We start from the raw sequence: 23,118 nt of genomic DNA, 5'->3' as shown, positions 1-23,118 counted from the left end.
ACAGCCTGCTCTGTTCCTCAGGGGAAGGTTGGACCCAGTCTACGTAGGCCAGCCCAGCACCAATCTCTGACCAGGAGGCACCATCACACACACTGCCACGTACCTCCTCCAGGGAGACAATGGAGTCGTTGTGCAGGTTGGGTAGCCGGATGACCAGGTCTCCCCGCTCAGCTCCCACTGCAGGCTGGAGGGTAGCTGAGCTCTGAAGCATCTCTGTGCAGATGTCGTAGTTCTCCAGGGCCTGCTCCATGTCCCCCTGGTCAGAGGAGAGCCAAGTCAGGTTGGGTGAAGGAAGGGACAGACAGCACCAGGCAGGGCCTTACACTCTCGACCCCCTGGACTTTGGGCAACATGAGGGTGGGGTTTTACCTGACAAGAATAGAATGCCTTGGCCTAAATAGCATGTCCTCAGCACACTATTCTAGCTTCCAGAAAAGGCCTCCACACAGCTGAGCTCAATGAACATTTGTTGAGTAAACGAATGAGAGATAAGTGAATGAATGATTCACACCACAACTCTGTGAGGATAGATATCATTAACTCCATCTTACAGTTGAGGACACTGAGGGCACTTGGGCGGGGCCAGGTAACTTACTCAAGATTGTGAACTAATAATAATAAAGGCAGAGCCAAGACTAGAAATTGGGCCTGGACTAATTCCAGAGCTGCTAACTCTTCACATTAAGCAATGCTATTTCCCTCAGACTGAACCACTGCTGAAGGGACTGTGGTAATCTCTTACTCATTCTACCCAAGGGCACCAGGTACCATAGGTGTTACGGGTGGGAAACAGCCAGTCGACCTCAGACTGGGCTGCAGCAACATGAACCACGCTCTGAGCTTTCTGAGAACTCACACATTCCCTTCTAGAAATCTCTGCATCTGTTCATTCACTAGCTCAGGCTCTCTCAGAAAACATAAGCAGAGGGTCAAGACCCCAAGGTAACCTTGAGCCAGGGAGTCTTTAAGGGGCATGAAGATCGCTTCCAGACTCTGTGGGTGTGCTGATGTGCTTTTAAGACTGCCTGGTACCATGTTTGGATTTCTCAGATGCTGAAAATTCCCCGCCACTTCCCACCTCCTCCCGCCAAGCTCAGTGCCCAGGCAGGTGCTGCACTCCCCCTCTCCCACACACACGTCGTCAGCACACTCCAGGGTCCCTCCTTCCCTGTCAGATGTCAGGACACAATTCCCAAGCAGCTGGCCACAGAACCAACCTGAAGAGCCAGGAACCGAGCCTTCAGCCAGTACACACGCACCACAAACTCCAGCCAGCCATCCTCAAAGAGGTCCCGCTGGGACGAGGCAAATGACAGCTGCAGGAGGTCACCCAGGAAGTGGGTTCCTGGGAAGTCAGGCCCAAACCTGCCGTTCACACCAGCAGGGCAATTCCGAGGAGACACTGAAACCGGTCAAGCCAGAACTGGTCAGCTTCATGTGCAGGGTCCCCAGTTCAATGCCATCTTGCCCACTTCTGTCCACCAGAGGTTGCCTCGGCCTGTGCCATGCCCGCCCTTGGTCTCTATCAGTGCCCCGACCCCTCAGGGCCTACAACCCCCACTTGGCAGGCATCAGAAGTAGGACAAATCAGACAGAGAACGTCTTCATTCCACCTAGTGGTGGTGTGGTGAAACGAATTCCTTTATGTGGCCTTTTGTCTTGGTTTTTTGGAAAAACAGCTTGAGATTTTTCCCCTAAGCCCTTTGCTCTAGCCATTGCGGGAAGCAACTTAGGGGTGGGGCAGGGGGGCTCCCAAGTTGTTTTCTACCCTAGGGAGTTCATTACTTTTTGACATTTCCTGGGTAAACTGTAAACAACTCAGTGGTTTGATACTACTTTTTGTCTAACCCTGGGCTGCAATCTGTCCTGTGATTGGTGTTATTTCACGCACTTTGCAGGGATTGGTCAGATTACTACGCAAATCCACTGAGACTAGTCAATTCATGGTCCTCCTGGAAGGGCTATGCCTTGAAATTGACAAGCAGTTTGCTTATGTAAGTAGCCAACCCCACAAAGAATTTTAGAGAGGCAAGAACAGAGAAGACAAAAGCAGAGAAAGAGAAAGGAAAACAGAGAAAGACGAGGCAAGGAACCTCTTAAAAGAGCTGTAACAATGAAAACAGCAACAGGCCTGGAAGGGGCCCTGCTTCAGAGCCAGTGGTGACAGCAGAAAGCTGCTGCTAGCAAAGCTGCTAAGAGAGCTGAGCAAGCTGCTATACTGGCTATGAGCTGGACAAGTTAGCAGTGGAGAGGACTGCACAGCCGAGGGGGCATGCACAGCCAAGAGGGGATATGTACGAACAAGAGGAGGCTAGCAAGGCCGGCCGAGAGAAGAACCTGCTTGCTGGCATGGCCGAGAGGAGCTGAGAGTTGTCCTGCACTGAAGAAGGGAGAGGTGTGTTCTTTGCTCTGGGGGAGCCTTCCAGACCTTGCTTATGTGCTTCCTGATCTGAATCCTGTGTTGTAGCCTGTTACTTCCTTAATAAACCACATAACTGTGAGTATGGTCTATGAGTTCTGTGTGGCCAATGCAATGAATTATTGAACTCAGCAGAGAAGTAGAGAGTGTCGTGGGGGGAACAGCTGGTGTTAGAAATGGTGGAGATAAGTCTGACCTCTACCTCACAGGAACCAGCTTTGTGTTGATCCTGATTCTTATCCCTCAGAAACCTAGGTGATTCCTTATACTGCAACACAGGTAAATTAAGTCAGAAGAATCTTTATCATCTGGGGACACACAATGTGTCAAGTGGTCATTCTGAAACTAAGACCCCACTTCCTTCAACCCCAAGTGTAACAGGAAAAGTAGGCACTGGTGCCCCTTGAGGGCTCAGCAGCTGCTATCTACTTCTTGAAAGTCTGAAGGCCTCCTCTTAGGGCCCTGAAGTTGCGAGTTTGAATTCAGTGATTCTTCCTCCCCCTCCCCATCACCCTGGCTTAAGGGGCTCTGAGAATGACCTGCCACAGGGCACAGATGTCCTACCTGTAGAGCTTCTGCCTTTGGTCAGCAGCCACTGGTCTAGCTGGAGCTCCATGCAGGAGAGAGACATCAGCATCATGTCCTATGGGACAGGCATGGGGAGGTTGGGCGGGAGCCAACAGAAGGACTGAGACTAAAATTCACTGTGAGACACATACAATTCTTCCTTCCACCTACTCCCCACTTCACAAACGATCATCTGTGACTGTCTACCAGGATATAAACAGAGGTATGAGGACTGATGCTGGGGCAAGACTTGGCAGGGAGGCAATGGGAGTGGAGACCTATCTTCAGAGTCCTGTGGAGGAGGCAGCCCTGTCACCTACGGGCACCAGATCAGACACTGCTCTACACTTCAGCGAGCAATCCTGCCCAGTGCAGTGTCCATGAGAAAGCTGAGCTCAGTGACAATTGTGCACTACCTGGCCTGTCTGGAGACACAGTCTGGCTCCTCCCACCGCTCCACAGTGCCCCAGGAAGCAAGGCCTGGGGGCAGAGCTGCCAGGAGTCAGGGCCAGGCTGGGCTGCAGGAGGTCCGGGCAGTCCTGCAGTGTCCTGAGGCCCAGGGACAGAGCTGTCAGGACACAGAGCCACAGTGGGCTGCAGGAGGTCCAGGAAGTCCCTGTAGTGTTGTGAGGCCCACGGGTAGAGCTGCCAGATGTTAGTGTCCCAGCAGAGGCTGCACACGAGGGAGTGCTGGCCCCAAGGACCTGCAACCCCAAGCTCCTCCACCTTCTGGACCTCTAGCCGGAAAACCCACACTCTGTGCTTTCTCCTCAGCACCTGGTATTCTGTCTCCAACAGGAGAAGGGGCTGAGCACCCTGAGTTCACTTGAGCCCCAAAAGTACCAGGTAGGAGGAACCTGGAGAGACGAGCTCAGTGGGTAGGCGAGTGGGTGGGCACAGCTCTGCCCCTGCTGATCGATGCCCCAACCATTCTCCTAAACCCCTACTTAGTTCTGCACTTCTGCTTTCTCACCCGTTAGAAAAGACTGGTAACAGCTCCTGGCACCTCAGACACAGACAAACGTCTCCCCTCTCCTGCCTCCTCCCCGGCTCTCCTTCACCTCAATGAATGACCCCACCATCACCAGCCCCAGGGCTTGGGCATCCCTAGGAGCCCCCTCATGGCTCTCCCTCCCTCACACCCCACCCCCCTGCGAATGTAGGCCTCAGCCACTCCCAGTCTCGCCTGGCACAGCCCGTGATGGCTCTGCTCCCATCCTCAGTCTGAGGCACCCTCCCCTCGGCCCAGGCCCACAGGGAAGCATAGCGCCAGCTCTGAAGGCCCTTCAGCCCTTTGGCCCAAGCCAGCTGACCTTGATGTGCCTGTTGCTGCAGTCCCTCAGCAGCGGGTTGGGCAAGCTGGTGCTGTGCCGCCTCCAGCTGTGATAGACGCTAAGCACAACATCTGTCAGCCCTGGAGGCCAGCGCAGCAGGAACTTGTGGCCCATGGCCTTCAGGTAGCGCATCATCAGCTCCAGGATGCCGCCGTTAGTCAGGTTCCCCAGCAGAAACTCGTGCACGTCCTGCTTTTCTGCTTGGGGGAGACAGTGTGCTATGAATGGAGGGCCTTCCCTGCCAGGGTCCCCAGTCCTTTAGAAGGTGAAACAGGAGAGCAACAGCAGTGTCAGGGCAGAGGCAGAGGAGAGCTGTGTCCTCCGTCCACTGCCCAGCTCCAGTGGACACAGCATCACACTGTGCTGCTAAAGTCACACTGCCAGCTCAATTTTTGGCTGAGCAGCACAGCTATAAGCAAATCTCCCTGACCCTTTGTGTAAGGGGGACACTGAAGCCAACCTCCTCGTCCTGCTGTGTACACACAATGAGCTCAGGCATGTGAAACACTGGCACATGGTACACACTTGATAGCTGTGTCATGGACATTCAAACCTGGCCTTACACAAGTGTCCTTTGGAGAGCACAGCCAAGCACGATCCTGAAGGGCTGACTACGGAGCTCAGGACCAAGACTACCTAGGTCCTAGCCACTTGTTAAAAAACACCCCAGGATCATCCTCCCAGGACAGAACATGAGAAGATGAGGCTGTAAGATAAAAGAGAGGAAGCCCAAGCAGTGAATGACCACCTGCAGGGTTCCTACCAGACTCCATGAATGTGGCCGAGTCTAAGGACAGTCTATGCGGCCCAGCGCTTGGGCAGTGGTCTGGCTTGGCCTCTGACTGGACTTCGTAGTTGTTGAAGGGGCCATCCTCCTCCTCGGGGTCCAGCTTCCTCAGCCTGCAGGGAACATGGCAGGTCATGAAAGCCACACTACACACTCTGACATGGGCACCTGAATGCTTCCTACTCAAGAAACAATCTGCACAGAAAGAAAGGGCGCAGTGAGCGAGTGGTCTATGAGGAGGGCCGCTGACTGCTGCGTGCCTGGTGGATAGGCCTGAGATCATTGGTGTGCATTAGGCAGCCACGTGGGATCCACCCAGGACCCAGGAGAAGAAGATAGGGGAGCCCTGCAGGAGCCCGTATGAAGGGGTGGAGTGCCCAGCCTGTTCCGCAGGACCCGGGGCAGGCTGAGAGCCCAGAGCAGGTCCGGAGAAGACAGCTGGCAGGGCTCTTCCAAGCAATGACCAGGGCGGCCTGGCCCAAGGACACAGTCTGTCGGGTCCAAAGGCAGGCAGCTCCACTGGGGCCAGCCCGCAGACCCAGCACAGCAGATAGGACCATGCTGTTCCCACCCTCCTAGCTCTGCACTCTGCACACCATCTGCTGCCTCCACTGCCCCCTTGGGAGGGCGCCATCAGTGATGTCCAGAACTTCAGGGGCTCTGCCTCACACAGGGATTCTGGAGCCCTCCTTGCTCAACAGATGTTCACTCCACTGACAGATGGTCACTGAGCCCTGGCCACATGCCCAGTGCTGTGCCTGGTGCCAGAACACAGCATGAGCATGGCAGACCTGCCCTCAGGGAACTTGTGTTCCAGTGGGAGAGAGACAGTGAGCAGGCGCGCCCACAGAGTTATAGAGACACCTGCGTTAGGGCATCAGAGAAGGCCCTTGGAGGAGTGATGCTCATGCTGACCTGGAAGCAGGGTAAGGGGCCGGCTGACAAAGCAGGCACAGAGGACATAGGCAAGAAGAGCATCCGGTGTGTCCCAGGACCTGAGGGGGCCCAGTGAGCAAGAAGGAAGCGGGTGGGTGGCTGTGAGGCCACCGGGAGCATCTGAGTACAGCCCTCCACGGCACGCTCACAGGTTTCTCAGCCCATAAAGCTCTGGGGTTGGCCCAGCCTGAGACTGTGGAGGCCAGGACCCTGTGCCCGGTCTTGACAGCTCACACTCAGGGCAGTCTCAATGTACTCATTCCCTATTCCACACACACTCCCAGGGGACTGCTTCGGACAGGCTCTGTGCTGCTCTTGCCTGACCACTCGCAGCAGATGGTAAAGCCACACAGGAAACCAATGAGCAAAATACAGATAAAGAAGAAAGTAGAAAAGGGGCTGGGAGACAAGGCCTTGGGTTGGGACGGCAGGGCTACCAAGGAAGATGGGTCATTCAGTCCTTTTGGCATCAGCAACCGAAGCCCACGCCTATGTCTCTCCTGAGGGAAGCACCTTGCTCAGGAAAAACTTGTCAGAAGGCATTTCATCCTCACTCTGGGTCCTTCATCAAATAGTTACCTAGAACAACCTTGACTTCTAAGCATTTCACCTTCACCACAGAAAGAAAGGTAACAACAGGGAAATTAGGAATCTTTCTGTAGACAGAATTTACAATCTACCCAGAGCTCTGGCTCTTCCTCCTGTGCCTGGATGTCGTCACCACTAAAATAAACTCTCATAGGACAGAACGATGTGAGAAGACCACGGCTAAGCCTTACATGTGAAGATGGCACACTGAGCACACATGGTCACCTTCCAAACTCCACTGTGGTAGCTATGAGGAAATAATAAGCACAAATCGACAATGACATAGGGGAGAGGAAAGGATGTCCCACAGACAAGAACGGTGCCCACCAACTTCAGAAGACAGAAAGATGATGGGCCAGTGGAAATGGAACTGCTTCCTCCACTCACAAGGGCTGGAGGGGAGCAACAGGAAGCCCGCCACTGGCACCATGACCCTGGGAAGGCTCAAGAAACAAGGGCCCTGGAGCTTCTGAGGGAGTAGAGATGGCAAGGACAAGAAGTAGGAGGGCTGGCTAGAAATTTCTATCAGGAACATTGGGTCCAGACCCTGCCCAGCTCCGAGTAGCCTGGCCCCTTCTCCTCCTCCTGAGGCAGCTCTGAGGATCATCATGAACCTGTGAAACAGGGAGGGATTCACAAGTTCCTCCTCCACCTCCTCAGAACAAACACCCAAGGAAAGTCAGGCAGCAGGCAGCCTGAGAGCAGCAGTATGGCTCTCCTGTTGGGTTTCCTCAGGTCTGCATCCCAGAAGGAGCAGCCCCCCACACCCCGCAATCCCTATAGTGTCCACAAGTGCCAGGAACATGAGCCATGATCCATCCATCTTCTGAGAGCCTAGGAAGACCTGGCCCTCCCAAAGATGAGCAAGTCCTGGTTCCCGCCTTCAGGTGGCTCAGAGGCAGGGAGAGCTGAGAACCTCTGAAGCCTGACCCAGTGAGGCTGTGCTTTGGTGTTTGCACATATGCAATGAGAAAGCCAAGGAGGTGCCCCTCAGAGAGGGTGGCAAGGGGATGAGTGGGGTGACTGTGGGTGGGCCTTGGATGGGCTGGAGGCCAGTTTGTTGCATGTCTCTGCACACCAGAAACAGGTGCACATACCTAGACGGCAAGAACTTCACCAGGAGCTCCTGGAAGTCCACCTTCTCCTCCTTCTTGCACTTGGTGTTGCGGACACGGGCCGAGCGCCGTTTTGCCGTCTCGCCACTCTCCTCTGTGATCTTCTTCCGCTTCACCCCCTTCTTGGACCTATCTCCCCCAGAAGCATCACCTTCACAGAGGGCAAAGTGACATCTTACAGGGGGCAGGGGCCTCGGCCCCCTTGTTTATAATGCCAGCATTGACCTCTCCTTGACATTCAAGTGAGCTCCCTGAGTGACACCTCACTCTCACACCGTCTCCAACTCTCAGACCCACGAGCTCAAGCGCAACAGCACTTTGCAGCCCACGGCTGAAAACATGGGGTCTCAGAGTCAACCTCACCCTCCCACTGGCCAGCTGTGAGGGCCCCTGGGACCGCAGTCCAGGTACCTGGGGATGGGACCCCTGAGCACCCAGTGATAGGACGTGAGTCAGAGAATGGTGTCAACTAGAGAGAGAGCAGAGAAATGTCCTGGAGGATTACAAAAAAAAGTTAGACACAACCTACATGTTAACTCAGAAACCTCCTTAACTGCTAGACATCCCTTTTTCCAGTGACATAGAAATCACAAAATTAGGCTTGGGATCTTTTGCCTAAATTTTTTTATAACTCCAATAATAACTTTAAAAAATTAACAAACCTGTACAAAAATACACCACCACATAAGGCAGTAACTTTACTGATGTTTTTCAAGGCCAAAGAACTCAAAGGGAATTTTGAAAAACCCCACTCCTCCTTCAAGCAAGCACATGGAGAGCACCTGCTGGCATTCTAGAATGCCCACGTCCTGCAGCCCTGGGCTATGAACACGCTGCAGAAACACCAGAGCAGGGCCAGCAAGGTAGAGCCTGCCCGCTCACACTGCAGAGTGGTCCGAGTAATGGTTATGCTGGGACTCATCAGCAGACTCTCATTAGGGCCTAGGGTACTGACAGTGAAAGAGAGACTACACCCCTGAGCCCTGAGCCCTGAGCCCTTGCTCCAGGGGCCTCACTGCTGAGGCAGCCCCTTAGGCACAGCAGCCCTGTGTGTAGGCTGAGAGGCTGTGAGCATCAGTGGGCCCATCTCCCCGGAGGGGCTGGGCACCTCCACTCTTGTCCTGCTGGGCTACACACAGGCCCCCCACACCGATGCCAGAAGACTGCTCACCCATGGGCAGGCTTGTCTCCAACAGGCTGTGGCTGTGGCATGGGAAGCTGGCAGCAGCCACAGAGGCATAGGCAAGCACCGGCTCCGCTACAGCCCCGGCTGGGGGTATGCTGACGGGGCTCGGCTGGATCACACTGATGGGCGGCACCACGGAGGAGGAGGCCAGCTGGGGGGCGGGGTCCTGGTAGTCAGACAGGTCTATCCTCTTCCCAAGGCTGGGCTGCGGGGGCTCGCAGGAAGTGAGGTGGCTGTACATGGCCAGCAGGCTCTCGCCGAGGCACTTCCAGCTACAGAGAGAGGCCGTGCAACTGGTCATGCGCAACCAAGAACACAGAACTAACTTGCCTAGTGGGAAGGCAGTAGAGCTCCTCCCACTGTGGCCACCTTCATGGGGCTGGGGAGTGTGTCAAGGTTTGGTCGTGGTGTCATCAACAACTCTCGGGTCTAACAAGCTGAGGGTCCGAGCTGGAGCACGGGCACTGAACCGGCACAGCGTTCTGCTCATGCCGAGTGGGCACTGAGAAGACCAGAGTGGCAAGCTGTGGCCCACAGTCTGTTCCGCATGGCCCGGGAGCTAAGAATAAACAGCAAAGAGCAAATGTGGCCCACAAAGCCTGAAGCACTTACTGCCTGGCCCTCACAGGAAACATGTGCCAACCTCTAGAATAGGGAGTGATTTTGATCTGAGAGAGAGAATCTCATTACACTCTCCTTTAATAACCCCACCCTAAGCTTAACGACTAAGCACCGCTTCCTTCAGTCTAACCTAACTCCCTCATACTCCCATCTGGCCTGGCCATGCACCCAGAGGGCAACTGTAATGGAATCTTACAGCCCATGTCACCACAACACCTATTGCTTTCTTCACACTTCTACCTCCTTTACGTTAACAGGGAGGCGCTTGGCCCATCCAAACCCCCAGCCACTGCAGTTGGGAGCCCAGGTTCAGACAGGATGGGGACACTGATCCAGCTGACAAAGTGAAGGAAAGGCCCTGCTAAGAGTCCTCAAGCAGCCTTGCCTCCCTGCCCAGCCTTAGAGTGAGGTTGTGAGCAATATTCCCAACTTATAACCTGCAAGAACTTACCACTAGAACAGCATTTGTGTAAGTCAGCCCTCCCGAGTGTGCACTGCATGCTGCTCTGCCCCAGCCGCACCACTGCTACTTAACTATCATGACAGCCTGACAAGCAAAGGATAGCACTCTCCCCAGGGCACCCAGCTAAGAACAGCAGGAGGGCTAGGACTGGACCCAGGTCTGTGTGATGCTGGCGGGAGCTGTGGACCACTGTGTGACAACGGCTCTGAGGGAGAGAAGAGGGGAAAATGGAACCCAGCTGCCACACGAATTCAAAGATTCAAGAAGCCGAGTGCCAGAGCTCAAGGAGAGGCTGAATGTTCTAGCTCCAGTCGGCCTCCACTGCCATGTGCCCTTCCCAGAAGGGGTAATGCTCATGCTGTGGGATTCACAAGGCCAACGCTGAGGCCCATCTTCCACGGTGCCCTGCATGTCCCAGAGTGGGAGCATGGGCTCAAGAGTCAGGGAAGTCAAGGTCTGGGACTGACCCAGCTCCCCACTCACCACCTAACTGCTCTGACCCTGGGCTTCCTCTGTCCAGTGGGGAGGGCAGGCTGAGAGGTGCTGACAGGAATTTGGCAGCAGGTGACTCAGGTCAAGAACGGCAACACAAGAGAGGGGCTCCCACAGGTCAGAGGACACTGACCTGTGCTGTAATGGTAAACAAGTACAGGTGCTCCCCTGGCTATCTGACTGGTGTCCAGCCAGCCTCCTTCCCCTCACGTCCCCAGCCTAGGGTCAGGCCTGTGTGGGGCCTTCCTTAGACCCAGGACCTACGTGAAGAAGGGGATGGGCTGCACCAGCTTCAGGTCCGGTGCCTTCTCCCGCACGGTCAGCGCCTGCCTCCTACTCCGCAGTCCCAGAACCTCGTCCATGATGGTCTGCGCTTCAGCTGCATTCACTGATGCGTTGTGGATTGACATGTCACTAGAAGCATGAGGCACAGGGAGGAATTACTACATTACACACTAGAGCCAAGGCTGACATTTCATAGACAGGGATGCATTTCCATTAATACCCTTTAATCTGTACTGATTATTCCTACAAATAAAATAACCACTTCAGTCTGCCCCCCCAAGGGCAGCAACCAGCATTCCTAATGCCCACATGCCCTAGACATGACTGCTACCCTCTGTTCCTCCTACAACTCAAAAGCGAGCAGAGAGAGGGTTTTCAGATGTGTCCGCAGAATCACAGCAAAATAAAATCAAGCTCTCAATTTAGAGGATTTAGAAATAATTCAACTTCCCCATACTACCCATCCCACCAAGAAGTCATCAGACAAGCCAAGCTCACCAAACTCTGGCATCCCCAAAAGACAGAAGGTGCCCTCCCAGACACGCCTCTGCCAGAAGTAGCCTGGCCATACCTACCCTCCTGCCCAGCCCATTCAAACACCTCCCGAAGGGCCACACCAGAGCACTCACTCATGGACGTGTCTTTATGTGTTTGTCAACTACCACCCCTTGGAAGGTATGTTCCCTCAGGACAGATGTGAACAAGAGGCATGGTCTCGGAAGTGATGGATACTGAGATAAATAATCACAGAACCCCCAACAACGGGGAGTCCCAGGGGCAGAAAGGGCTGGTTTGCTGAGGGGTGGAGGCAGGCCGCCAGAGCAAGGAGAGCTGCAAAGGTGACCCTGAGCTAGGAGGAGCAATGGTAGGACGGGCAGAGAGACAGGAAGACAACATCCCAGGTGAGCGCACAGTGCAAGTCAGGCCCGGAACCTATCAGAGGCCTGGTGTAGCCCTTACAAAGAAGCCTAGGAGGGAAAGGAATGGTGGGAGTGAAAAAGGCCAGAAGAGCAGAGCAGGGATGAGTAGGGAGTGGGGAGGGGCAGGAAGGCAGAGTGTGTGGGGACAGCAGGGAGAGCAGAATGGGTGGGAAGGGGGGAAGGTAGAGTCAGGCCTGAGGGGAAGGCTGGGAGGGTCAGGCTGCAAAGGCCCTCTGGGCAATGCTTCTGGGTAGACTTTGTCCTGGAGGCAGGCAGAGGTGGCACATGGTCAGAGTTGTGTCTGGGGCACTGAGGTCAGGCAGCACTGGAGCAGGACCCAGGAAGGAGAGCGGCGAGCTAGGGGGAGGCAGGCTGGGCAGCAGGCACCAGAGGAGGCCTGGCACGCAGAGCAGAAGGTGGCAGTGAGGAAGGCAGGCAACAGACAGCCTTTGGAACACGGAGAAGACGGGGCCCCTAGCACAGTGGCAAACAGAGTCAGAGCAAGCTCACTGGATGAGGGATGTAGCAGGAGGCGAAGTCCAGCACACAGAGTCCACTAGCAGATCCGGAGAGGTGCACATCGCCCCTGATATTCACCAGCCACTCAGCAGCAGGGACAGGTAGGATTTACTTACCATCTGAGGAACATGCGGAGCGAGTCCTTCCGGAGACAAGGTTGCTCCTCGAAGATCTTCTCCTTGAGAACCAGCCCCTTGCTGTACTGGCAATCCTTCTCCAAAGCTTTGTAGATGAAGTACAAACATGCTGGCAAGGAGAGACAGTTATGACTGACTCCAAGGCTGCACTCTGCAGCGCTGGCCCTACCAGTTCATACCAGGAAAGTGTTTCCATGCTGGGATCCAAGAAATGCACAATAAACAGGAATGTGACACCACTTAGCCAGTTCAACTGGGAACAATTTCTGAAAATAATAACGTCCTGAGTAGATGCGGTGCTGCAAAATGAGCAAAGCTGAACGTGGATGAGGGAGGAGAGATGTGCATGGCCCTTCTGGAGCACCACAGGGATCACACACAGATCCTTGACCCCACAATCTCACTTCTAGAAAATGCTGCATAAAACCTATAGAGTCCACAGTGACAACTGGCTAATAAGAAAACAGATTTCAAGAAATTTGGCAACCACTTTAGCACTCCACCATGAGGCCTGGTGGAGTGGAGTTGGCCAACCCAGACACAGGGCTGCACGTGGCCCCTGCACAGGTGCCGAGGAGCATGCTTCCTGACCAGCAAGATGGCCACGCCGGCCTGGGAAAGAGGCAAGGACAAGGCCACAGGGGTTGTTCCTCTGTATGTATAAAGCTGCTTTATCTTCTTTTTGTTTACCTATATTTTCTAATTTTCCTACTTGTGTTTTTTTTTTTTTAAACTATCCTTACAAAAAAGTCACTGCTTTAAATTTAAAACACATACATCATTCATGTCAATACAATGAACAGCCTTGTAAAACCAATGCTCTCGAATTTGTCCCAACTCCGGCTCCTGCGATAGTGGAGACAGTAACAGGCAAACCAATACACAGTGCTGCTTACTTCAGAGAAGAGTGGGATGGTGTGGACTCCTGAGCAGAGCTGTTACGTTAATTATAAAGCCATTGGCACCCACAGTGGGAAATGGCTCGACACATGTGACTGCTGAGGTCCCCACCAGACTCATCGCCACTGGGCCTCAACCGTGAGCACGGAAGGCCAATGGCACAATGCAGCAGGGCACCCAGCCCTGCTCACCCAGGCATGGGGCTGCTACTATGCCCTGCACTGCTTCTGTTTGCATGTGAATGATGCAGAAAGGTATGAACTGGTAGGGCCAGCGCTGCAGAGTGCAGCCTTGGAGTCAGTCATAACTGTCTCTCCTTGCCAGCATGTTTGTACTTCATCTACAAATGAATGATGCAGAAAGGCCATGCACACCTCTCCTCCCTTGACCATGCTCAGGTCTGCTCACTTTGCAGCATCCCAGAGGTCAGGAACAAGACAGGGAAGAGAGCCAGAGCAGCACCGGAGGTTGAGAGAGAAACAGGAATTACCCTCTGGAGTGCCGTGTGGGAAAGTGGAGCAAGGAGAGGCTCGTGCTGCCCTCAGGGGTGCTGCAGGAATGCGGTGCAGGGAGACCCACCTGGTCAGGTCAAAGTGCTCAGCAGGGACCAGGTATGCAGCCCATGAGGCATCTGAAAAACCCCAGCACAGCCCAGTAAGCTGGAAACTACCCGACAGAGAGATGATACCAAGGATCCTGCCTCAGACACACCATGGTGGGATCAGAAGGGTGGCCACCACCCTCCTCCAGGGAGAAAACCCGGCAGCCCTGAGCACCTGGAAGACCTGGCTCTCAGCAGGCGCATTCACTGCAGTAAAGCTCAGCATGCTGGCTGCACTACACCCACACTCCAGGAAAGAGGATGCCCAGAAGTGTCCAGGGAGTGGGAGACAGTTGGCAGGCACAACCCAGCAGTATCCATGTTCCCTTAACAAAATGCATAAAATGCCACTGGGCGTCAATTCAGCACACTGCTTTCACTTTCTGGTTTCAATGAGTGTAAAATTGAGCAGGGCTCTCATGGAATACATGCGTCTGCTCAGTCCCCAACTCCATTTTTCCCATAGGACATTAAGTTTACCAAGCACAACTTCTGCCATGAGAGATGGGTACAAAGAACTAAACCAGGTGGCCAGGGGAAGAAAGCTATATGCTGAAGATCCTCTACCTCAAGGTGGCACCCAAACCACAGAAGAACATTCCAGAAGGAAACAAAATGGCGGCCCACTGGGACTGTTCTGCTGGTGGGAGTGAACACTGGGCAGCCAACAAAACCAGTACACATGTCCACCAAAAGACACCCGCAGGAATGCTCACAGCAGCTTGTGCATAGGAGCCAAACTCAGACATCGCCAACAAGTCCGTCCGCAGACAGTCGAATCGTGTGCAGTCACACAACAGACCATACGGAGAGCGCACGCTGTGTGACGCCACCTAGAGGAAGGGCAACAACAGGCAAAGTTCATCTCTACTCACAAAGGGAGAAACTGGGGTCCCCTCAGGGGGGGGTAAGGCAGCTTGCCTTCTGAAGTGCTGTAAATGTTCTAGACCTTGGTATGTTTTCATATCTACAAAGTGAAGGACCTGTGGAGGTCAGATGTGAGCACTCTGCTGTGTGTATGTTTTACCTCAATTAGAAAATCTTCAAAACGGTTCTGGAGGAAAGAACTGGTGGTGGGGATGGGTGAGCAGCAGGGCCTAGTGCTTCTCAATGCTCCACCTGGTACACTTGTCTTTAGAGGAAAAGACCTCTTTGAGTCAGCCTTCCAGGCTTAAATCTTCAGAGTGAAAGCAAACATGCTTGTAAGCATATCTGTCCTGCACAGAATATTGGGCTCGGCCTGGTAGAGCACCCCTCCACACAAGACCTCACCATCCTGCAGCACACCTGGTCAGCTCACAGTGCTCAGGGCACTCCTGGGGGTCCATCCTCTGTGCTGGCCTCAGACAGCAGCAGACTCCCAAGACTACAGCACCTCATCAGGGTCTGTCTCAAGATCAACCCATCCTGGGGCGGACGTGTTCTCTGTGGGCAGAGGGCAGGGTCCGGGAATGGAAGCAACGGGAAGGCAGCCTGGGCTCCATCTGGTAGAGTCTTTTCCAACAGCTCTGCAGTACTGCAGAGGAGCGGGCGCCTCTGGAGGCAGTGAGCACCCTACTCCAGAAGACTTCCAGCTGCACCGCAAGGCTGTCTGTTGGCAAGGTACAGAACAGGGTCTGGTCCAGGACAACACGGGATGGAATGAGATGAACAATGGGAAGCCACTCGGAGAACATGCTACTTGTCACTACCAAGCACTTGAAAAATCTCAAGGAAGTGAGAGAGACAAGACAGAATAAAGTATGGATGCAGACATACCTCTGTCCCCATCACCCGTACCCCTCAAGGACCGGCAGAAAGCCCTCAGTGCTAACTGGGGCTTCACACTTACCCAAGCTACATCCCTCCCTCACTGTCCCCAAAACATGGACACACGGAAGATACCATCAAAGCTAGACTCACTTGTGTAATCACTGAGGGTGTACAGGACAGTGATGAGGTTGTCCAGGCATGGCCAGTGGTCGGGGTTGCACCGCAGCCCTTCCTCAAAAGCGTGGCGAGCCAGGGGGATGCGGATGAGCCTCAGGGCCACGTGCCCGATTTTATACCAGAGGTTGACATCAGTGGAGTCCAGCATCACTGCCTGTGAGAGCGCATACCCAGGTAAGATCCCCACTGGGTAGGCAGCCTGAGGGGGAGGGCACGGTGCTGGCCTAGCCACTCACGGCGCCCAGAGGAATGGCCCAAAGCAGTCTGGCTGTCTTACCACTGCCAGGCAGGGTCTCCTCATCTTTCCTAGAGTCAGACGTGCTCCCCAGACCCAGAGAAATGGCAAAGAGAAAGTGATGTGGACCTATTTATTACATTCAGAACATTTTCTTGATATATTCTGTCAATTTGAACATCTGTATTCCTTACACAATTGGTAGGAAAAGTGGAAATGGTAGAATTAAAAGAAAATGTGGGAGTCTTGTTGGATTCTAGAAAGACTGTGTGCTTTAGAGAAGGGCCTAGGTTCATAGCCTAGCTCAGGCATGTCTTGGCAGCATGATCCTGAGTCTCAGTTTCCTCATCCCTAAAATGAGGCTAAAGACACCTTTCTTGGAGACTGCATGAGGATCAGAGTATGCATGGAAAGCCATCGGCAAGGTGTCTGGCACCTGAGAGGTGCCCAGAGAGACAGTGATGGCAATAATCGAAACAATGACAACACTTCCATGACCAGAATGTGTACTGGGCCAAGTGTCAGGCTCTGTTCTAGGCACTTTCATGTGTACCAACTCATTCAGTTTTCACAGCAACTCTCTTATTATTCCCGCTCTATCAGTGTAGACCTGGAAGCACAAAAAGATGAAATAACTAGCTCACAAGCCTGAGTCCACTGAGAGACAGAAGAATTGACAAGCAGGCCTCTGCATACAAGCCGCCCCACCCTCCCCTCCACCATCTCTCTGCACATGCTGTGACCATATACCGGCCAGGGCCTCGGAGGTACCACATGCTGATACGCTGCTATAAATTCTTCTTTTTGGCTGACAAGACCATACCTCAATCCCTTCAGCTAGAGCTTTCAAAAGCACCTAGGGACATGAGCACTGCTGAACCATACCTCCAGGTAGAACTCCATGGCAGTTGCCAGGTCCTCTCGCTGGGCTGCCAGCTGGGCCAGGTTTTTGTATGTGGAGTACTTCAACATCAGCCCAGGGTGCTTTAACCCCTCTTTCTCATCACCTGATGAGACCGCCTGTGAACACAGCAGACAGAGGAGCAGAAGTGACACTGAGGCCCTGAAGCCTCCACGGATGGTCAGCAGGACACCAAGCTTTGGGTCACCTCTGCTGTAGGCCCTCGGTCCAGGCCAGTGCCACCTCCATGGGAAAGTGAAGGTGCTGCCCCGGATGCTTGAGGAGGACCCTTCCAGCTTTAAGCTGGCTTTCCCCCAACTCTCTCTCGGATATGTTCAAAAGTCCACAGCGTGCTGACAGACTCCCTGAGCTCATGGGCTGTCACTCAAATGGCATCTGCCAAGATGTGCTGCCAACAGGATCACTAGGTGTCAGAAAACCGTGGGCTCCAATCCTGGCCCTCATGCTTTGCTAGTAGCGTGGCTTTGAGCCATAAGCACCTCACTAAGCCACTAAGCCTCAGTTTCCACATCTGTAAATGGGAACAACACCTCGCACCCACATGGCTGAGTGTTTGTGAAGGTTAAATAATAATGACAGCTGCCACTTACTGAGCACTCACTATCTGCCAAGAACTGTTCCACATGCTTTACTGCATTACTCACTCAATTCTCACAACAACCCTGTGAGAAGGCGGATACTCTATTACAGGTGAAGAAACTGAGGACAGAGATGTGAAATAATGTGTTCAAGGTTATCCAGTCAACAAGGCCCCAGGGCCCATAAGCCACCTGCACATGCACAGGCAGCTGCCAGTACCTCACCTCCCGCAGCAGACGTGCCTCCAAAAGCTCGTGGTAGGCTTTGGCCGACTCCTCAAACCGGTCATGTTTCTGTAGATCCAGGGCCTGGTGGTACAAGGTAAAGGCCTCTGCTTCCTGCAAACCAAGATAGGAAATGTGTTCACACAATACAAACGTTTGTCATTTTTAAGCCAAAAATATGTGTTGGGGAGCTGGAGTCATGGCCATGTTAAGTGTCAGCTGTACCTTCTGTAGTGGAAAAATCCTAATACCCCAACCTCCCACAAGCTCATTGCTGCGTGAACTTAAGTGTGACCCTCATGAGCCCCCCAAGAAGACACAGGCCAAAGACACATGACACACAGGCAGCTGAGTCTAAGTGACAAGGGACACAGGGACCCAAGGCATGGAGTCATGGCACTGCCAGGTAAGAGTCTAGAGGGTGCATCCTGGGGGAAGCCAGAAAGATAGCCACATCATGCCAGACTGACCCAGAGAGTGGTGAGTGCGTGGGAGGTTTCCACTGCTTTCTACCCACCTCTCTGTCTGAGCTGGATCACTGCCCGGGGGTAAGAGCCCCCTCTGATGGGGAAGAGGCACTGGGCAGGCCAACCCCCACTAACACCACTGTAGATCAAGGACAGCTGACCAGTAGACTAATGAGAGGACTTTGGAGCTATCTTGGTTTCTCCCGCAGAGGAGGAGGTATTGCTTATTCCAGGATAAGAAATGACAGGGAACAAGGCCTTGTTACACCTGAGTAGGTCAGTGGGAGAGATGGAGAGGTGGGAGGAAGGAAGGCCGAAATGGAAGAGCTGTCAGGCCTCGTGGTAGAGTGGAAAGACCAAGAATCTAGAGAGCTGGGGCTTGGCTTGGTTGCCCACTGCACTAAGTGGGCCCCCCACTGGCAAGGCAGCTCCCCTCAAGGGCTTCATCACACTGAAATGAGGGCAACACACTTGGAACCTCGAAGCACAGCTACTGCTGATATTCTACTGCTCCCAGGTGTGCTAATTCCCAAGGCCTGCACAAAGAACGGGCTGCATCAGGGTGGCCCTAGCTGGGGGAAAGGGCCCAGGGCTGAACTGGCCCTCACATACCCTCACAGAATCAGTGTAATTTCTCTTCAGTTGTGACTGCCTCCCAAGTGAAGCAGGTTAACATGGGATGGAGAGATGGTCACCTTCCAAAATGGGATTTTCCCCTAAAATCCCATTAAGCAGACATACCAAATGCAATTAAAATAAGGCTCCATCCTTCACTGGAGAATTCTACCAAATATTTAGAGAAGAATTAATATCAATCTTCTTCAAACTCTTCCAAAAAGTAGAGGAGGAAGGAATACTCCTTAATTCTTTCTATGAAGCCAGCATTACCTTGATACCAAAGACAAAGACACCAAAGAAAAGAGAACAACAGACCAGTATCCCTTATGAGTACAGATGCAAAAATTCTCAACAAAATACTAGCCAACAGAATCCAATAGCATACTAAAAAAAAAAATTATACATTGTGCCAAGTGGGATTTATCCCAGGAATGCAAGGATGATTCAGCATTAGAAAATCAATTGATGTAATACACCACATTAACAGAACAAAGGAAATAAATGACATGATCATCTCTACTAATGCAGAAAAGGCATTTGATAAAATCCAACATCAGTTCTTGATAAAAATTCTCAACAAGATAGGAATAAAAACGAAGTTAATCAATAAAATTAAGAGCAGTCATGAAAAACCAATAGCCAACATTGTACTCAACGGAGAAAGATTGAGAGCTTTTCCCTTGAAATTGGGAACAAGACAAGGGTGTCCACTCTCACCACTCTATTCAATACTGGATTGGAAGTCCTAGTCAGAGCAATAAGAAAAGAAAAAGAAATAAAAGGTACCCAAATCAGAAAAGAAGTAAAATTATTTCTATTCACGGACAACATAGCCCTATAGATAGAAAACCCCAAAGAATCCACAAGAAAGCTTCTAAAGCTAATAGAGGAATTCAGTAAAGTTGCAGGATACAAAGTTGCGTACAAAAATCAGTTGGGTTTCTATACATCAGCAATGAGAAATATGAAAGGGAAATTAGGGAAACGAGTCCATTTACAATAGCATCTAAGAGAATAAAATACCTAGGAATGAATTTAACCAGCAATGTGAAAGACTTATACAATAAAAATTATAAAACTCTGCTGAAACAGATTAAAGAAGACCTAAATAAACTCTATTTTCATGGATTAGAAGACTTAATATTACCAAAAACGCTCTATAAATTCAATGCAATCTCAATCAAAATCCCAACAGCCTTCTTTACAGAAATGGAAAAAACCAATCCTCAATCTTATACGGAAAGTTAAGAGGCCCTGTGGTGTGATGGACCACTTTTGTGTGGCCTTTCTTGCCATGGGCTTGTAACTTCCACCCAAGTGTCTGCGTGGGACTGTGCAAATGGGGTAATTGTGGCCCACCAAGAGGACTGGGTCAGTTTGTCATCCTGCTAGGCTTGAAATGAGTCACCCCAGGGGTGGGAAAGAGAGGGTCCCACCACCACTAAGGAGGAAAAGCCAGCACATCTTTTGGACCTGAGATCCCTGCACTGAGAAGCTCCTAGAACCAGGAGACCAAGAGACAGAGAGCTAGCTATAACCCCGAAGATGGTGAGAAGCAGTAGCAGGAGAGACCAGCAGGAGACCGCACAGTTGGTTTCCTGGCCTACAAAGCAAGAAAGCTAAGTGCCTTTGGGCTAAGACTTACTTGATGGAAGAACTGTATCCTGAGTACACCTAAGCCTGAACTGTTACTTCCCTAATAAAACCCATAATCACGAGTATCATCTGTGAGTTCTGTGTAAACATTGCAATGAATCATCGAACCCAACAGAGAAGTAGAGAGTGCCGCAGAAGGGACAGCTGGTGTCAGAATTGGTAAAAACGGTGGAGAGTGGAGAGAGGAGGCATCTCTGAGCTCCACCTTACAGGAATCAGCCTCAGGCTGTTGATCTTGATTCTCCTTCTCTCTCATGAAGAGAGAGGAGATCAGACTCCGCCCCCACGCCATTTTTATAGGCCTCAAATAGCTAAAACAATTCTGAACAAGAAGAACAAAGTACTTCCAGATGTCAAAACATTCTATATAGCTACAGTAATCAAAACAGCCTGGTGCTGGTATAATAACAGACACAAAGACCAACAAGATAGAATTGAGAGTCTGGATATAAATCCATGCAGCTATGGTCAACTGATTTTTGACAAGGGTGTTAAGACCATTCAATGGGAAAGGAAGAATCTTCAATAAATGGTGCTGGAAAATTGAATTTCCACATGCAGAAGAATGAAGCAGGATCCACGCGTCACACCATATAGAAAAAACAATTCAAAATGCTTTAAGGACCTAAATGTGAAAACTATACCATAAAATTCTTAGAAGAAAATACAGGAGAGCGGATGTCGGGCCTAGCTTTCAAGGATCAATTACCCAATATAATAACAAAATCACGAACAGCAAAAGACAAAATAGATAAATGGGACCTCATAAAGATTAAAGATTTCTGTTCATCAAAGGGCTGTATCAAAAAAGTGAAAAGACAACCTACAGGTTGAGACAACATTTTCAGGAACCATATATCCAATAAGGGTCTAATATCCAAAATATATATAAAACTTCTATAACTTAACAAAAAAACAAATAATCCAATCAAAAATGAGATAGGCATTTCACCAAGGAGGATATCCAAATGGCCAACAAAGGCATGAAAAGATGCTCAATGTCTTTAGCCATCAAAAAGACGCAAATCAAAACCATAATAAGATACCACCTCACTCCCACTAGTATGACTAAGATAAGTAAATGAAAAATAACTAATGTTGGTAAGGATGTGGGGAAATTGGAAACCTTACCCATCCCTGGTGGGAACGCAAAATGGTACAGCCATTGTGGAAAACAGTATGGTGGCTCCTCAAAATTCTAAAAACAGAACTACCGTATGACCCCACAATTCTACTCCTAGGTACATACCTAAATGATCTGAAGTCAGCAATACAACCAGACATATGTACACCAATGTTCACTGGAGCACTATCCACAATAGCCAAAAAGTGGAAACAATCTAAATGCCCATCAATGGATGAATGGATAATCAAAATGTGGTACATACATACGATGGAATACTACACAGCCAGAAAGACAACTGCATTCTGATACATGCAACAACATGGATGAACCTCAAAGACATTATGTTGAATGAAAAAAGTCAATAACAAAAGAAGAAATATTGTTTGATTTCACTTACATAAAATGACATGAACAGACAAGTGCACAGAGACCAAAGTCTACTGGTGGTTACAAGGGGTGGGAGGAAGAGGGAGACAGGAGCCATTGTTTGGGAAATAGTAAATCTGTTGATGGTAAAGGGAAACCTGGCATCATTGAGGGTGATGACTATACAACATAACTAATGTAAATGTGGCATCAAAAGAAGATGGAATGAATATACAGAGTCATTATGCCACAAAGAATCGGTCAAGTTCAACCATTTCAAGAGGTAGCATATGATCAAGAACCGATGGTAATGAAGGAAGAAGTCCAAGCTGCACTGAAGGCACTGGTGAAAAACAAGGCTCCAGGAATTGATGGAGTATCAACTGAGATGTTTCAACAAATGGATGCAGCGCTGGAAGTACTCACTCATCTATGCCAGGAAATTTGGAAGACAGTTACCTGGCCAACTGACTGGAAGAGATCCATATTTATGCCTATTCCCAAAAAAGGTGACCCAAATGAATGTGGAAATTATCGAACAATATCATTAGTATCACATGCAAGTAAAATTTTGCTAAAGATCATTCAAAAGCAGTTGCGGCAGTATATCGACAGGGAACTGCCAGAAATTCAGGCCAAACTCAGAAGAGGACGTAGAACAGGGTTATCATTGCTGATGTCAGATGGATCTTGGCTGAAAGCAGTGAATACCAGAAAGACGTTTACCTGTGTTTTACTGACTATGCAAAGGCATTTGACTCTTTGGATCATAACAACTTGTGAATAACGTTACGAAGAATGGGAATTCCAGGACGCTTAATTGTGCTCATGAAGAACCTGTACATAAATCAAGAGGCAGTTGTTCAGACACAACAAGGGGATACCACGTAGTTTAAAGTCAGGAAAGGCGTGCGACAGGGTTGTATCGTTTCACCATACCTATTTAATTTGTATACTGAGTACATAATCCAAGAAGCTGGACTATATGAAAAATGGGGCATCAGGACTGGAGGAAGACTCGTTAACAACCTGCAATATGCAGATGACACAACCTTGCTTGCTGAAAGTGAAGAGGACTTGAAGCACTTACTGATGAAGATCAAAGACCACAGCCTTCAGTATGGAT

General features: G+C 51.0%; 1 protein-coding gene across 1 annotated transcript in view; it reads right to left on the bottom strand.

Moving 5' to 3' along the window:
• The window catches only part of CABIN1 (calcineurin binding protein 1), a 206,852-nt gene that overhangs the window by 146,118 nt on the left and 37,616 nt on the right, over window positions 1–23,118 (bottom strand). The window contains exons 4-15 of the mRNA XM_023740550.1: window positions 17,760–17,873; window positions 16,920–17,054; window positions 15,773–15,953; window positions 12,349–12,478; window positions 10,773–10,922; window positions 8,918–9,204; window positions 7,729–7,897; window positions 5,084–5,220; window positions 4,300–4,517; window positions 2,984–3,062; window positions 1,218–1,402; window positions 104–256 (exon numbers count right to left, since the gene is read on the bottom strand). Of these exons, the coding sequence (XP_023596318.1) occupies window positions 104–256; window positions 1,218–1,402; window positions 2,984–3,062; window positions 4,300–4,517; window positions 5,084–5,220; window positions 7,729–7,897; window positions 8,918–9,204; window positions 10,773–10,922; window positions 12,349–12,478; window positions 15,773–15,953; window positions 16,920–17,054; window positions 17,760–17,873 (1,938 nt within the window). The remainder of the gene's footprint in view (window positions 1–103; window positions 257–1,217; window positions 1,403–2,983; window positions 3,063–4,299; window positions 4,518–5,083; window positions 5,221–7,728; window positions 7,898–8,917; window positions 9,205–10,772; window positions 10,923–12,348; window positions 12,479–15,772; window positions 15,954–16,919; window positions 17,055–17,759; window positions 17,874–23,118) is intronic.

The sequence above is a fragment of the Trichechus manatus genome, unplaced genomic scaffold, assembly GCF_000243295.1.
Source record: "Trichechus manatus latirostris isolate Lorelei unplaced genomic scaffold, TriManLat1.0 scaffold00157, whole genome shotgun sequence".
Lineage (NCBI taxonomy): Eukaryota > Metazoa > Chordata > Mammalia > Sirenia > Trichechidae > Trichechus > Trichechus manatus.
Note: the sequence above shows the minus strand (reverse complement) of the source record. Positions and strands in the feature narration are given on the sequence as shown.